The sequence below is a fragment of the Vitis riparia genome, chromosome 2, assembly GCF_004353265.1.
Source record: "Vitis riparia cultivar Riparia Gloire de Montpellier isolate 1030 chromosome 2, EGFV_Vit.rip_1.0, whole genome shotgun sequence".
In the NCBI taxonomy this organism is placed as follows: Eukaryota; Viridiplantae; Streptophyta; class Magnoliopsida; order Vitales; family Vitaceae; genus Vitis; species Vitis riparia.
Window position 1 is genome coordinate 9,609,408 of NC_048432.1, and position 16,972 is coordinate 9,626,379.

The 16,972-nt window shown below is 33.1% G+C and overlaps 1 protein-coding gene across 3 annotated transcripts in view; it reads left to right on the plus strand.

Moving 5' to 3' along the window:
• Positions 1 to 10,688, plus strand: part of LOC117927538 (anaphase-promoting complex subunit 5-like) — a 72,158-nt gene extending 61,470 nt beyond the window's left edge. For all 3 annotated transcript variants that reach the window (XM_034847093.1, XM_034847086.1, XM_034847102.1), the window contains 5 exons: positions 3,709 to 3,814; positions 3,921 to 4,062; positions 5,564 to 5,828; positions 8,749 to 8,816; positions 10,248 to 10,688. In XM_034847093.1, coding sequence (XP_034702984.1) covers positions 3,709 to 3,814; positions 3,921 to 4,062; positions 5,564 to 5,828; positions 8,749 to 8,816; positions 10,248 to 10,409 — 743 coding nt within the window. In that variant the 3' untranslated portion in view covers positions 10,410 to 10,688. The remainder of the gene's footprint in view (positions 1 to 3,708; positions 3,815 to 3,920; positions 4,063 to 5,563; positions 5,829 to 8,748; positions 8,817 to 10,247) is intronic.
• Positions 10,689 to 16,972: the final 6,284 nt, after the last annotated feature.

Consider the following 16,972-nt stretch of genomic DNA (forward strand, 5'->3'; position numbering starts at 1 on the left):
TCTTTTAGCTTAAAGTCCTTTGCCTAATTGTCCCACCAAAAACTTGTACGATTACCATTTCCTAAACGGATTGAAGTTCTGACATTGAACTCTTCCCACCCCTTTTCTAATGTCCTTCCAAGGGCTCATCCCAAAGGAATTCCTCCATACTTTAGTAGTCTAACCCCCCCACCTCCTCCAACTCCTTGAATTTTCCACAAATGATCTTCCTTTGAAAGCTCTCACACTCGATAGAGAACCTCCATAACCATTTGCTTAACAAAGCTTGATTGAGACTATCTAGTCTTCTTAACCCCAATCCTCCACAATTTTTAGCCTTACATACATTTGGTCATTTTTCCAAGTGGATCTTTCTCCTATCTCCCAAATATCCTCACAAAAAGTCTCTTTGAATTCTCTCTAAAATTCAAAGATACATCTTAAGTTTAGGATACCAAATGCAAGTGATATAAAAAGTTTTTCATTTAGGATACATCTTAAGTTTATGGGTTGTATCTATGTGCTTTTAGGGTGAAATTTTGGAATGGCGGATGGTGAAATATTGGAAGGATAAGTGTTATGGCGAATTAACCCTTGGAGAGACATTTCTTCCTTTGTTTTCCATAGCCATTGCCAAAGATCCATGTGTAGTTGAGGTGTGGGAGTAGGAGGGGAGTGGAAATGTTGGAACCCTAGTTTCTCAAGACAGCTCCATGATTAGGAACTAGATGGGGTGGTGCCTTATTTTATGGAAATTCCAATTGTAGTCAATTGATAAGGACATACAAGATAAAATGGTCTGACTCAGCTCAAAGTGTGGTATGTTTTCAATTAAAGGTCTCTACTCCTATTTATCTAATGAAAGTACAAAGGTGTTCCCTTCCGGAATTGTTTGGAATCCTTGGTTTCCATCAAGAGTCAACTTTTTTGCTTGGGAAGTTGTGTGAGGAAGGATATTGATGTTGGAACAACTCAAAAAGAGGTGATTGATGATGTCGAATAGATGCTATATTTCCAAAGGAGAAGAAGAAATGGTTGATCACATCCTTTATTTCTTGGAAGTAGTCATCTTGTGACAACTATTTTATGCTCTATTTGGAATAGAATGGCTAATGCACTCCTCGGTAAAGTTTGCACTCTTGAGTTGGCATAGATTCTTCATTGGGAAAAAGGGGAAGAAAGCTAAGGGAGTTACTCCCTTATGCCTATTTGGGATCATATGGATAGAGAGAAATAGGCGAGCGTTGGAGGATATTGAAAGAATGGTTCAAGCAATCAAATAACCTTTTATGTCAAATTTTTTTGAGTGGATTAGAGTATACATAAGATATTACTCAGTGTCCTTGATGGACTTTATTGATTAGCTGAGATCTATGTAGTGTGGGGGAGTTGTTTTTTGTGTCCCCCTACTTGGTATGGCCTTTTGGTGCCTTTGCAGACACTATGTATACTTAAGTGCACTCTTTTGTTAGGTGCTGTTAATATGATTAATATTTGCCTATAAAAACCTGTATATGGTTGTCCAAGTAAGAGGGAGGTAGTGTTAACTGTCTGTATATGATTGTACAAGAAAGATAGAAGTACACTGTTCATGATGCAAAACCAAAGGACTTGTGTAAATAATTTCATCTCTAAATTGCAAATTAATATTAGAGAGAAAGCTATTTTTTCATTTCCCTACTTGTTGGTTAGGATTGAGGAGATGCAGCAGTAGAAGAAGATGATGCTATAGAGAAAAATGTTTCTCTTTTACTATAAGACTCAAGATAGGTAAATAGGTGGGTAGTTTTATCCATTTGTAAAAGTCATAAATATCCATATGAAATATTTTTTTAAAGTAAATTGGATTTATAACTTTTTTGGGGGGATTTTTTAACTCTTTAGTGGCTTTAACTCAAAAGACTTCTCGTATATAGCCAAAAACACGGTGAAAGAACTTGACCACAAAAAGTTCTTTGAAGGCTCATGGATGGTGAACCATATTGGCCTCAATAAAACTCTCCATATTTGTCTTAGTTACTTGTTTTAAATTTCTTTGTATCTTTTGTATCTAACTATCACATTCTGACATTTATTTTTTATTATCTTGGAAATCATCGTCCATTGGTCCCTATTGATAGCTACTACTTAGTCTAAGATTATAAGCGGTTAAAAAGTTTTCATTAGATATTATGTCTTTTCATTTTTACAACTTTACAATTGATACACCAAAAAACATAAACGTTTATACTTCGATTGCATTAAGTTATTAAAAGTGATTATTGTGCGCTGTTGTTTTGATGAACTTTATTTCCATTTGAAGACTAGTTTACTAAAATCAGGACAAGAACCTTTTTTCTTTATTTCCATTTGAAGACTAGTTCACTAAAATAAGGACAAGAACCTTTTTTCTTTGTAAAAAGCAATTTTTGACAAAGACTAGTTTACTAAAACTACTTTTGATTATTGGATTGCCTTATTTAGTGTAGTTTTTGCAAGTCTCTTCTTCAATTAAAGATATATAAATATGAACTCTTTTTAATCTTGTAGACGTGTTTTAAAGCTGTGAGGGCCCATTTGGGCTCAAAGCGGACAACATCTACATGGTTGGATGTGGGTCATTACAAATGGTATCAAAGTCAATCCCCAACCTTGATGTGGGGGTTTGTTTGGTCCTGCAATCCCATGGGATATAATGAGGACATTGTGTCTACATAAGGAGGAGGGAGGAGGGGGGGTGTTTGTGATCTCCCACACTGGATAGGGGAGAAAATTCTTGACATTATATAAGTATGAACTCTTCTTAATCTTGTAGACACGTTTTAAAGAAGTGAGAGCTTCTTTAGGCTCAAAGCGGACAATATCTATACAGTTACTTTATTAAGTTGACATAACTCCTTTGTATGGAAGAAAAGGACGAAGATGTGGAGAGTTGCTTCTTTTTGCATTTTTTTAGATAATTTCGAGGGAACGAAATCCAAAAGCTTTTGAAAACAAGGAATAGATTGATCAGAAGATAAAACATTCATTTCTTTGTAATCTTTAGCTTGGGTTAACATGTACATAGGAGAAGGCGCAATGATTGATTTTGTGGATTGGGTAGGGTCTTGTTGAGAGTAAGGGTGTTTTTTGTAACTTCTCCTTTAAGACCTTTCTTTTATGTGTCCCTTATATATGTCTTGTGTACTTTGGTGTACTTGTTTCTTTTATTAATTTATACATACCTATCTTTACCTATAAAAAAAAAAGGAAAAAAATTTCAGGCTGTAAACAAGATTTTGACGATGCTGCATTCTTCTCATAGCCCAGCATTATTGAAGGTTGTTTATACTAAATCACTTACCTGTTAGTATGTTTCTGAAGGTAGCTGTTCCAACATGATGTTGGCCTGATTTCTTTTTTAGGTTTTATTTAAATATGAATTCCTACTGTTGGTATCTGTTAAATGGTGTTCAGTTTCGAATTGTTATCTTCCATGCACTCATTTGCTGAATGAGTGGGCCCTTTATATGCAAATAGTCCTTTGGCTGACTTATTTTGCTTGATTTTTCTATTTTTATTTTTCCACTCAAATATTCTTGTGAAGTTACAAAATGTCATTATTTCTTGGAAGTTGACTTTTATATACGTATATATATATATTATGATACATGTAAGAACTCTCTCTCTCTCTCTCTCTCTCTCTCTTTCCTTCTCTCTTTCTCATGCATGCTTGCTCACAAGTGCTCCCCCCCCCCCATTTCTGCACAGAGGCCTTTGCTGCTCTTAAGCTAGTGGAGGAGAAGTTTTGTTCCATCTCAAAGTCACGAATCCTGTTACTAAAACTGCAGCTGCTCCATGAGTGTGCTTTACACCTGTAAGGTTATGAAATTCAATTTGCATGACTGTTTAGATAGCACAGTATATGGACCCCACTTTGTTGCAACTGCATTAGCTCTGTTTAATATTATGTTGACAAGCAGGGGACATCTGAAACTAGCCCAACAAGTATGCGATGAACTTGGAGTTCTGGCATCCTCTGTAACCGGTGTGGATATGGAACTGAAGACAGAAGCAAGCCTTTGCCATGCTCATACATTGCTTGCAGCAAATCAGTTTGGCCAGGTTCAATATTTTCCATTTTACAAAACTTCTTAGCATACAGCTAATTTATTCCATCTGCTAAATTTACCACATAGCTTTCCATCTAGCAACTTCTTAAATTAAAATGTGGCATCTTTAATGTGATCTTGTTGTATTCTATCAAAGGAGTGATAATGTTTACCTACACTCTGATTAGTGTCAAAGGTGATTACAGTTATTCTATTTTGCTTGTTCAACTTGTGAAATAATGGATTACTAATGGTTTGAATGGAACCTTTGTGATCAAGGGTGAACATTACCCATATAAAAGGAAAAAGAGTTGGAAAGAAACATTGTTAGCATTGCCATGTCAAGATCCTTGGCCTTGGCCATCAAGATACACAGTATTTTATGTGACTTTACTGGGAATCAAAGTCTTTAAGAAAGATGTAGAGGGTACTCAGAACACTGATTAGCAACATTGGCTGCTACTTAGCAGCAGATACCTACAAAGCTTAGTGCTTGTAATCTTTTCCTCTCTTTGATTCTTTGTATGATGGCTTTACTCTGAATCTTGTGCTGTTAGATTGAGCAAAGGAATGGAATATCTTTTTTGTTTGAAGGGGGATAGGGAGAACTCCCTTGACGTCCTCCATGAGCAGGTATCCATATACTGTGAGAATGTACATTGTGTGGCCATTTGGGATGCTTGGACATCTATCCACAAGCATTGACTTTTCTTACACTCACATGAGTCCTGAAGAACCACCAATAGACATATAAACTGTGTGTATACTATTGTATTTTTTAATATTAACAATTAAAACCCATATTGAGACTTGCATCAATCTGCTCAGTACACTGGTTAATCCAGAGATCATAACTAATCCAAAAATCATGATTGATTATTCATGTAACTTACAAAATAGTGCCATGGTCTTCCAAGTACAATATGAGTAGCTTTCATTGGCAAAACATAACACCATATTGATGACTTAAAATTATTACTAAATTTAAACATTACTAGATAAAGAGAACTCATCAAAATAGAGTTGTCATCTACCCTGTGCTATTTGATAGGGATTTGGATGTTTTTCCATCTTTGGATCACGTTCCTCAACAAGTTCTCATGAAGCTATATTTGAACTATTTTCTCCATGAATAATTAAAGTGCATGGTCTTTCTAAGGAACAAAACACTAGTGTTGGAGATGTTAATTCATCGCCAATCCCCTTTCTCTTTTGCCATTGGAGCAACCAATATATGCCACTTTATAAGATTGTGACCTTAAATTAAAACATTACAATAATCACTTTCTTCTCCAAGTTGCTCCTCCAAGGAGGGGAGATAATTTATTTTTAATTTTTATTAGTCATCTATAAGAATAAAATTTGCATTCGAATTCCCTGAAGGAATCAGTTGAATATTCAATGTCTCTTTCATGTCTGAGTCCTGTTTGAAGAGATCTGCTAGATGTTTTTCCTTTGTTTCTTCTATTCAAATGCTATAATTGTAGTTTTTTCCCTTTTTTTCCCGTCTTCAGAAATCAGGCAATGCTGTTTTAGGCCTTCCGTATGCATTGGCTAGCCTTTCATTTTGCCAGTCATTTAACTTGGATCTTCTCAAAGCATCAGCCACTCTCACACTAGCTGAGTTGTGGCTCTTGCTTGGATCAAACCATGTAGAAAGGGCTTCAATCCTTGTACAGGGGGCTCTTCCGATGATTCTTGGTCATGGAGGTTTGGAGCTTCGTGCTCGGGCCTATATTGCTGAAGCAAAATGCTATTTATCAAATCCTAGTTTCTCAGGTACTTGATATTTTCTGATGGTATTGATAAGACATTTTTTTAAGTGCAAGTGGACTTTCTTTCTTTTCTTTTGGTATTAGTATTGTTATTATAATGTTAACAAATTTTATTTTTGGTGCATTAGGTTTTGATTTCAGTTCTTAGGGAAGGTCTTTTTACTACTGATATTGATTTTTGTGCACTGAAGCTTATATTTGCTTCGACCTTATCAGACTTTCTTTCAGTTGCTTAATTAATTAGGATACCACAACATCTGGAATTTTGGTAAAATATCACAAGTGAATGCTAAGCAGGGGTGGTAGGGCAGAGAGCCACACAACAAAAGTGAAGCGGGCCCCTTACCTCTATCTATAAAGCTCTATTAGTCAAGCTTGAAAGTCATTATGAGCTAATATAGGTTATAGAAGTTTAGCAAGGTCACATCCAGAGGTGCATATGTCTCATGCAGGAGTGGCCATCTGGGGTTTGAGTGTGCTCAGGGCTTGTATATCAATATATAAATATTGTATTTTGATACATATAGAAGAAGATTAAGAGATTTGGTCACATCCAGAGGTGCATATGTCTCATGCAGGGGTGGCCATCTGGGGTTTGAGTGTGCTCAGGGCTTGTATATCAATATATAAATATTGTATTTTGATACATATAGAAGAAGATTAAGAGATTTGGTCTTTGCCAATAAAATCACACCCCTTACCATTTCTTTATGACTTGAGCCAAGCCTCATGTTTTGTATAGAATTATTAATGTAGGATATAAGCACATTAACTAGGTCAGACCCAGAGTTGGCAAATAATGCTTAGATTGGGCTTGATAGTATGACTGAAGCCCTGAGGTTGCACCACATAAGTTGGCTTAGTTTTTAAAGTGGCACGCAGCATGGTTACCAGTACCCATAGTCTGATAGACAACTCAATCAAATAGCAGCACTGATGTACTCTGTATCCCTTGTTAGGATAGCTACTAGTTGGTATCCAGTCCTTACATATGGTGCAAAAATGGATGGGAGTTTAATTTCTCTTTTGCAATATGTCTACCACCTTCAATGTGTTTTCCCAGTCATGTTAAATTGTGCTATGAGTAGGTGATTGTGATCAAAGTAGTCTCTCCCTTTCATTTTGAGAAGTGACACCCATCTCCCTGATCAGAATTCTTAACCAAAGGAATTTGCACACCTATTTTCTAGTGCTTTGAACTCAACTTCAGCACTGGACCTAACAGAAACCAAATGTTGCGGCTCTTCATTGCCACTAGATTCCCTCCAACAAGAGTAAAATTTTCCAAGGTAGATCTAGTTTGCAATTAAAAATGATTCAATGATTATTCATCCATGCTTAATTAACATGAGATTTTTTCCTCCAGATCGTAAACAATCTCCAAGTGCTTTGCCCTTGGACAGTGCATGAATGGACTCACTATACTGGCAGGATAACCACTATCTGGATGAATAGGAACTTGACCCAAATGTCTTAACAACATCAATTGAAAAGGGCTTTCATCATCTTAACCCAGTGAGTTCATTTAACTAGAGTACCAGAGGTTCACATCCCAAAATTTGTCTTTATATGTTTTTTCCTCTGATGTAAATACATCTTGCCTCTACCTAGCAACTTTATTCTGTTTAAGGGAATGTTTCAGGTCCTCAATGCATTTGATCACAATCTCTGGCTAAGTAATTCTTCAGTGCCTTCATTTATTATGCACACTGGCCTAGTATAATGAAATCACTTTGATAAATATGAAAACTTTAGTATGTCCTTGTTAGGCATCTGATGGGGTATGTTGAATTGTCTTTGTATCCTTGTGTTCCTTCAGCCAACCGTTGGCTAAATAAATCACATGGAACTCTTAAACTTTTTTTTAAATCATATAGACTTTTCTTTAACTTACACATGTTACCTTTAGCAGGGGCAAATTTAAGCCATAACGACAATCTATATAGACATTTTCCTTGAGCAACCATGTAGAAAAGCATTTTTGGCAATTGGCAAGGGTCTTTGAGGAATACTGGAAATAGAAAGTAATACTCTGATAGGATAAAACTATGGAAGTCATGTTGCAAATATAGTTTTGCATGAATCAAGGATTAAATCCCCAAAATTAGATATCTGTACATGATATGATAAAACAATCTTTACAATATTTCCTAAAGCAATACCTATCAACAGAGATTTCCTAAAGCAATGAAAGGTTGTGGTAAGATCCAGCAAGATTCAGTACTTCATTATCACCCTATAATATGATACTCTGTTTTTGCTACTCTAACAAAACAATAATGCAGACACACAAAGGACAGCTTGAAGTGATAAATGTGCACAATGTTAGAGATGGGATATTTGGAACATGATCAAACTTCATCGATGACAACTATTGGTGGAGCAAATTCATGAGGTTCAGATAATTCACTTGTTATGATTTGGTAGCCATCCATCTTTAAGTAGCTGGCTTTAGCTCATTATTTGTCTGCTGCTATAAGCGATTTTATTCACATACACCTCTGTGAGTTCACAGCACACTGGACTTAATGACTCATGGGAGTTGAGTGTCACGTAGGTTGATATTGAAATGTAGGTTGGTGGCCATTGGAACAGCTTTTGCCATTGTGCCTCAGAAACACCATTGAACTTGGCTGGTTTTGGTGTATCATTTGCAATTTTACATTGTATATCAAACTAAAGTCTTATGCACTTTTTATTTTTGAATTTCAACCTAAAGCTAAAGCTATGACTTGAATAGTTTTTTGTTTCATGAAATTGTTGTTCAAATAGCACAGGATACATGGACATCTTAAAAGAGGATTTCGGTTTCATATTCAAATAAGTGATAATGACAATCGGCTAACCAGTGCTGTGATTCTGTATTTCTCCTTTATTGAAGCTTCTAATCTGTTGTCTCTCTGCCTGTTGAATATTGATGCCAGTTTTTGAAAATTCTGAGGTTGTGCTGGATCCTTTAAGGCAAGCTACTGAAGAGCTTGAAGTTTTGGAGGTAAGTTAATAACTGAGTTTGAGAGTAAGAATGCTTACACATTTGTATTAGCTAAAGATATTTTTGTTCATACCCATTTGTGTATGTGATTTATGTGATAGCATGTTCATTGCTAGTTTAGAATAGCAATTTGGTTGCAGTACCTGTGGATAACAAGCTCAATAAGTTTACCTCAGCCAACAATCTGATTTGTCCAAATATGCTCCTTTATTTAGTTTAGCCACAATTTGGAAGTTGATATGTTGACGTGCTTTTTTTCTTGATTCAGTAGTTTTTTCTTCTGAGCTTAAGGTTCATCTTTGTTAACTAATTATGATGATCCATGAAACATAAGAGGAACTTCAACTTTGCAGTGGTTTTAACTTCTAATGTTACATCCTTTTCGATGAGCTGCCACTGCTTGGCTAGAGACTTCTTATTTCTTACAAATTTTCTTGCAAAATCTTGGAAGAGCCATTCTAGATTTTAAAAAATTAATGCATAGTGTTTGCTACACAATTATGGACAAAAACCATGGAAACACAATCCATGTTCATAAAGATTAATACTGTTCTTTCTACCACTTTTATCACATTTTTTACTACCTACTTATATGGTAAGTGGTGATTAGATGCATTAAATGTAGAAGTTTTTACATCCAATCACCACTTTCTGCCTAGCAATGTTGTATACATGATGGGAAGAACATTTTCCATTTAGAAGGATGGTAAATTATACACAACAAAAGCATGAATGTGTGTCATAGTTTTAGATTTGTGCTTTCAAATCTCTCAAAACTAATGGAGTGTTTTAAAATTCAATCCCTTAGTGCTATTGCTTCTTTTTTTTGTCAACTCATTACACTCTGATCAGGATACATGGGTTTTGAATTGATTATCAAATCACTGCATGTAAATAAATCTGCATTTCTTCCTGGACCAGCCAAAATGGATTCAAATAATCATATGTTCTAGGATGACAGAATCAATTTCAGACTTAAAAATATCACATAAAAAAATTGAGCATTCAATGATGATTCTATGTATTAGATTTGGTTCCACATGGAAAAAGAAAAGCAAGAAAATCCATGTCAATGAGTCACAGATTGATTAGTCTCATAGATAAAACAAACATTTGATTGCATATAGTAGATTTTAGAAGGGCTTGCATGCTTTCTTGTTTAGTTACACATATTTCACTGTCAAAACTATTTCTTGAGGGCTAACAGGTATCTCGTGCAGAAAAGGAATACGTGTTTAATTGTTATCCCCTTTGTAATTGTAGTTGGTCTCTGTCAAAAGATAAAACCTCTAAAATACCTTGGGGCCATGTCCTCTCTCTCTCTCCATTTGTATTATCTTCTTGTACATATATGTAACTGTATGCATTTGTTCTATGATGGAGAATTTCATTGTAGTCATTAATGGGATGACAATGCTTGTGGTTGCTTAGTATCATGAATTGGCGGCTGAGGCTTTCCACTTGATGGCCATGGTATTTGATAAATTGGGGCAGCTAGAAGAAAGGGAAGAAGCTGCAGCTTCATTTATGAAATATATCAAGGCTCTCGAAAATCCTCAGGACGAGCAAGATCCTCTCTTCAATATCCACTGAAGATTGCCAAAGCTGCACATATATATATTATATATATATATATATATATATATATATACACACACACATATATAGATATGTAAGAAAGTTGTATCTTGAATTACCCTTGAATGTCTTGCCTTAAGCATCCAATATGTTTCTCTTGGAAAGACCATGTAAACTACTTGTAAATTATAGGGCATTTTATGTCTTAATGTAATCGTTCTTCAATTGTTGTCACTTTTATACTTGGCATTTTTTGTTGATAAATTAGTGGATGACATAATATTAAAAATTGAATGGCCAAAGAGATAGAGAAAGTGGTTGATTTCCTAGTGACAACTTGTATTTTGTTTAGGTATAAAAATTTTACTCAATTTGTATGATAAGTGACAGTAATTTCAATACCAATAATTGTTTAGAATTAATTGGGCTTGAAACCATTTTGAACGGATATGATATAAGTTATTGAAGGTATTTAGATCCCAATATTGCTAGTCTCCATAAGCTCTAGGAATTGGTGGAATCGAATGATATTTTGTGGAATCATTCCAGATTTTGAAAGGAAAGGTCCTTAAAGAAAATCATTTATACTTACATGGTGTGGTATTAGTTCCTCAACTTTGATTAAATGATAATAATAATAATAATAATAATAAAAATACAAAAAAAAAAAAAAAAAAGAGTCAAGGAAAAGGACTTCCACGGAAAGTAAGGGCCTAATTAATTGTAAGACTTAAAAATTTGTGGGCTTCCAATAAACATATAAGATGTCTCTACTTAGTTCTCAGAAGTCATAAAGTGCAACATATGAAGATTCTAAGAACGAAATAAGCAAGCTTAAGATATCCATTGAGAATATTCTAACTATTGATGATTTTGCCTTTGTAACTAAGAAGTTTAGAAATTCTATGAAGGCTTAAAAAAAAAGAATTTTCAAAGTGCATACTCTGAGAAGGGAAAAAGGGTTGACCATAGAAAAATAAAAAGTTCTAAAAAAAAACTCTTCTCATCATTAGAAACAATATATATATATATATATATATATATATATATATAATAAAAAATAAAACAAAGTTTACTCTTTGTGACTCGGAATGAACCTTTCCCGGTAGAGAAAGAAATAGTGATGGATTCCTATGGAGCATCTAGGAACAAGAAGATTCAATCGGATGATAAATTCTTACATGGTCCAAGGAAAGAAAAGGTCTGCTATCTAGGTTATGTTTGGTTCCTGAAAAATACTAAGGAAAGAAAAAAAATGTAAAGGAAAATGATTTTTTTATGTTTGGTTGTCTTATGAAAAATATCAAAGAAAATCAAATATGATTAAAACTAATTAAAAACTTATGCATTTTTAAATTATTTAATCTTTATATTGATGAGTTAAAATAAATAAAACGAGTTTGAAATAACAAAAAAAATAATTTATCAACTTTTAATCTATTTTTTTATTTTCCTTCACTTTTTATTTTCCTCTGCTTTTCCTTTATATTTTCTTTCCCTTGTATTTTCCTTCAAATTTTTTGGGAACCAAACATAGCCCTAAGAATAAGAAAAATAAATGTTTTAACTACAGAGGACTATGACAATGGCTATAGATTGTCCTAGTCCCAAAATTAATTTAAAAGCTATGTAGACCCCTCGAAGCGATGCCAATTTAAGTGATGGTGAATCCTGAGATAGAAAAAATTGCAAATATGAGCAAAATGAAAATTATATTGCTTTTTTTGCATTTATAAATGTAGATTTGAACCTTTGGATGATATCAAATATGATGACAATTCTAAGTGTGAATTTGATTGTTTGGAAGACTTATATAAGGCCCTGTTTGAGGAGAGTTTGAAAATTAAAGCGAAGAAGTTAAATGTGAAGAATACATCTTTAAAAATAAATGTCGTAAATGGCTTACTTAAATTTAAGAGCAAATCCGCTTAATGAAATTGTTGCCCTGAAAAGTGAAAAAATAAAATAAAATTCTTTAACAAGATAAAATTTATAAAGAATGAACATAATTTGTATTTGAGAAATAATTCTCTATCTTTAGAAATTAGAAGAATGACAAAAGACTTGGCCTCTAAAATTTAAATTTTTCACATGGGGATTAAGATGTTGAATGGAATCATTATTAAAGGGAAGTCCTCTAGGGATAAAAGAAGCCTTGGCTATGTGAATAAAGAGAAGACTCCTACTAATACTTCTTTCGTTCAATAAATCTGGACATGACCAAAGTATTTCTCTAGTACATTCTTCAATAAATTCCAACTTCGTTGGGAATCAAGTCTTGAACACAAAGAAAGGGAGAAGATCTCATACTAAGTCTATTTGGAAGAGTCAAGTAAGCATATTGCTTGAGGTTAGGCAAGTCTAGGTTAAGACATAATATCTTGTTGCTCTCCAAAATAAAGGTTTGGTCAATTTAAAAGTCATTCCTTTAAATTCTCTTAGGACTTCTCCTAAGAAATCTCTAAGAGCCTCCTTTTCCACTAAACATATCTTGTTCTAAAGCCTAGGGTCTTGGTTTAGTGTCTTACCTTTATCCGTAATGTTGTGGTGTGAGCTTAAGGCTATGTTTGGTTCCCATAAAATTTGAAGGAAAATGCAAGGGAAAGAAAATACAAAGGAAAAGTAGAAGGAAAGAAAAAGTGAAGGAAAATAAAAAAATAGATTAAAAGTTGATAAATTATTTTTTTTGTTACTTCAAATTCATTTTATTTATATTAACTCATTAATATAAAGATTAAATAATTTAAAAATATATAAGGTTTTAATTAGTTTTAATTATATTTGATTTTCTTTGATATTTTTCATATGACAACCAAACATGAAAAAATCATTTTTCTTTGCATTTTTTTTCTTTTCTTAGTATTTTTCGGGAACCAAACATAACCTAAGAGTATTTAGGATTATCATGTTATATTTTATTCTTAGAAGTCCATTTTTAGTGTGTTAGAGTCTAGGTCATGAGGTTAAAGGGAGTATATTTGGTCTTGAGTTTAGAACCTAGGATCATTGATTTAGACATCGATGAAAATTTCGGATAATTTCCCAAACCCAAAACATCATAGCCCTGAACGTTGGTCGATCACTAGGCTAATTTGCCCATTTGTTAAATAAAAAGCACCAGATAAATATATAGTAAAACCATCATAAAACAAAATATTAAAAGAATATTTTAATAAACAAATTAATTCTAAATATTTTATTTTTAAATTTCATTTAATTGATCACTAAAAATATAAACCTCTCATTATAATTTTCTTAATAGTTTTTTTATATCATTTATATATTAATTAAATATTTAAAATATTAATATGAAAAAATTTTATGTATATATCATCATTTATTTTATATAATTTAATACAATTGAAATTAAATGGATTATAATTTTAAAATGAGATATATTATAATCAAATATCACAATATTATTGTTGAATAACATTTGATGTAATTTAATAATAAATATATACTTATAAAATTCATTTTTTTATCGACGTATACAATATTATTATCAAATATGATTAATTATATTATATACATATATGATTTTTTTTATAAAACAACTTCAAAATATTTATTATTGTTTATTATATCATTTTTAGAGTTTTTCTCAATATTTTCATAAGTTTTGATTCATTTTAGGCTTATTGATTTTTTTTTTTAAATATATCAATCAATATATCCGTAAAATTGAAATACTGATATTTTCATTAATATCTATCTATTACATGCCTTTATTTTGATAAATTTTTGTTGGTTATTTGATATATTGTTTTTTTCAAAAATGACTTGAGTAAGTTTATTGATTACACTATCTTTGAAGTGTTTTTTCTTCTATCTATTATCCCTAGAATCATTTTAGTTTGTTATTGGAATCTATTTACTAAGTAATTAAGGAGTTTGATATGATATGCTAATAAAATTCTCTATAGTATCTAGTTGATAGGAACTCCTTTGTTTAGTGGGTAAAATTTAGAATTTAGGAATTCATGATCATGCCTACTTTGAATAAATTTGTCATATAATATTTGATATAATTCAACTATTTAAGATTTTTTTTTCTTGAAGTGAAAAGGGATACCTTGGTTTAATTATAAACCAAGTGACAGTGTGACTTACAAAAAACTGGGAAACCCCCTTGGAAAAGGCTTACCTATGCTTAAATGAAAATATGTTGAAAGAATGAGAATATTCTTGTACTGAAAAAAAAAGTTCAAAGAAAATAGAAAAAAATCAAGGGAATTCAATTAAGTTATGCTTTAAAAAATCAACATTTTACCATGTTAAACAGAAATTTGGCTGAACTGTTTTCAAATTGAATGAATATTAAATTAATTTAAAATATTGTATGAATTAATGAACTACTTGAGTTTGTAAATTGAATCTCTTTGATTGAATGGTAAGTTGATGTCCTCAATATCAACTACCTTGGATGATTTTGCTCTTATTATATCTCTCACTTTTGAATGGTTATAGGTACTAATTAAGTTTAATTCAATTTTTGGTTAATTGTTTGTGAAGAAAGTGCGTGATTTAATCTTGCATCTAGTAGTTTTTACTTAGGTATTTATGATTATAATAATTGATTAAGTTCTAATGTGTTTGGAGACCTATTGACATGTGACTTCATGTGAATTTAGTCGGTTTGCTCCATTTTGAATTTTTGGTTGATTTTCCTCTCAAATTTATGTTACAAAAGATGTTTTGGGCGCTCTAACAAAAAGATGATATTTTTCCAAAATAATCCAAACTACAAAAATTAAACTATATATATATATATGGGAAATGTGTATTTCCATATGCCGATATGGAAATATTAGGAAAATGAGAACTCATATTTGCATATTTTAAAGTTTGTTATCTAATCCCAAAATAAGTAGTATTTCATACACTTTGAGTTTATGTTATTTGCCAAATAGATGTTGCTACATAGCCATAATAATAATAATAATAAAATAACTTACAAAAAAAAACCCCACACCTAATATTTGTTGTTTCTTTCTTCCTAATCATTTTTCATCTCTCTATAAATAAAACCCATGAACCTAATAAAAAGTCTTTGCCCAAAATTTTCCTTTCTTTTGTTCTTTGGAGGGAAAACGTTTAAAAACTCCAAATAAAGTCTGTGGGGGGTTTCCCTCCACATGTCCTCCCCCAAATAAAAAACCCTTGGTCTGTCCAAGGTAAGCAGATCATCCGTTTGGCGCAAAAGGAAAGAGATTTCCTACTTTCTAAAAGCCAGACGGAATGGACAAACCATGTCAACTGAGATCTCCAGACGGATTAACCAACATAACTGGAGACTCTAGGCATTGAGCAGACAGATAATCACATCCAGTGCCTGAGCAACGGCCTAAACGATATTTACGCTTGAAAGTTAATGTCTATTAATTGCTACGCGCAATCTACGACATTGACAAATGTAAATGCAGAGTCAACTATATGGTCTGAGACTCTTACTCGACAGCCAGCAATGACACCAATCGGCAGATTTTGTTTGGTATGATTGCCCAATTTGTGTAAAGATAATGTCATTGACTCTCTTGTTAAGGCTTGATTACCGCCCTAATGGCAACCATCATCACAGAAAAAGCATGAAGGCACCATTAACGCTATGACAACGGTGTCATCCGCTCTATAAAAACCCCATGAGAAGCATGAAAAAGGTACGCACGTATAAAGACATTGAAAAGAATTAGACCCGCCCTATTTCTTTTCTAACTTAAGCTTTGGAAGAGTGTGCCTGAACCACCTATCTGAACATCCTTTTGTGCAGGGAAGAAGTCTGTTTGATTCTAGAGAAGTTAGACGGACTCTATCTGGTTGGCACTGCACCAACATTGGTGTCGTTTGTGGGAAATGAAAGAACTAAGGTGTTGACACCCTCCAGAAGTCAATTTTTAGCCATGGGTAGCAATGTTTTAAAAATCGGACCGGACCGGCCAGTCTGACCGGTCCAACTGTCGACCGGTCACCATTCCGGTCCGATCCGGTCATTTGGATCGGATGGGGATCGAACCGGGGTTGAACCGCTCGAACCGGCGGTTCAACCGGTGAACCGGACAAACCGGCCGGTTCCAAGGAAACCGATAGATTCAAATAATTTTAATTTTTTTAAAAAAAAAATTACAAAATAAAAACATTACCCTCTCATTGTAAGCATGAAAGGAAGGATTCCATGTTGGGCCTGTCTTATGACACAACCCACATGCCCAATCCCATTACTGTGGGCTTTTTTTTGAGCCCACAAGACCATGCCAAGCCAATGCTGAGGATGGCTTTTATAGGAGTCATTTGACTCCTTGTTCTTCTCATCTTCCGATGTGGGATTGCATTATCAATGAAAAAAAACATAACAAAACTCCACCAAGAGGATTTGAACCTTGGACCAATCTTTAACTATAGTACACCTAAGACACCACTCGGCTACATGTGTTTTATTAACTAATATGCCAAACAAAACAATATATATTAAATTTTAAATTTTTTTATAATATTAAATAAAAATAATATAATATTTTTAAAAATTATGAAATTAGTTTAAATTTTCATTTTTTTATATATTCACATTTAAATATTATACA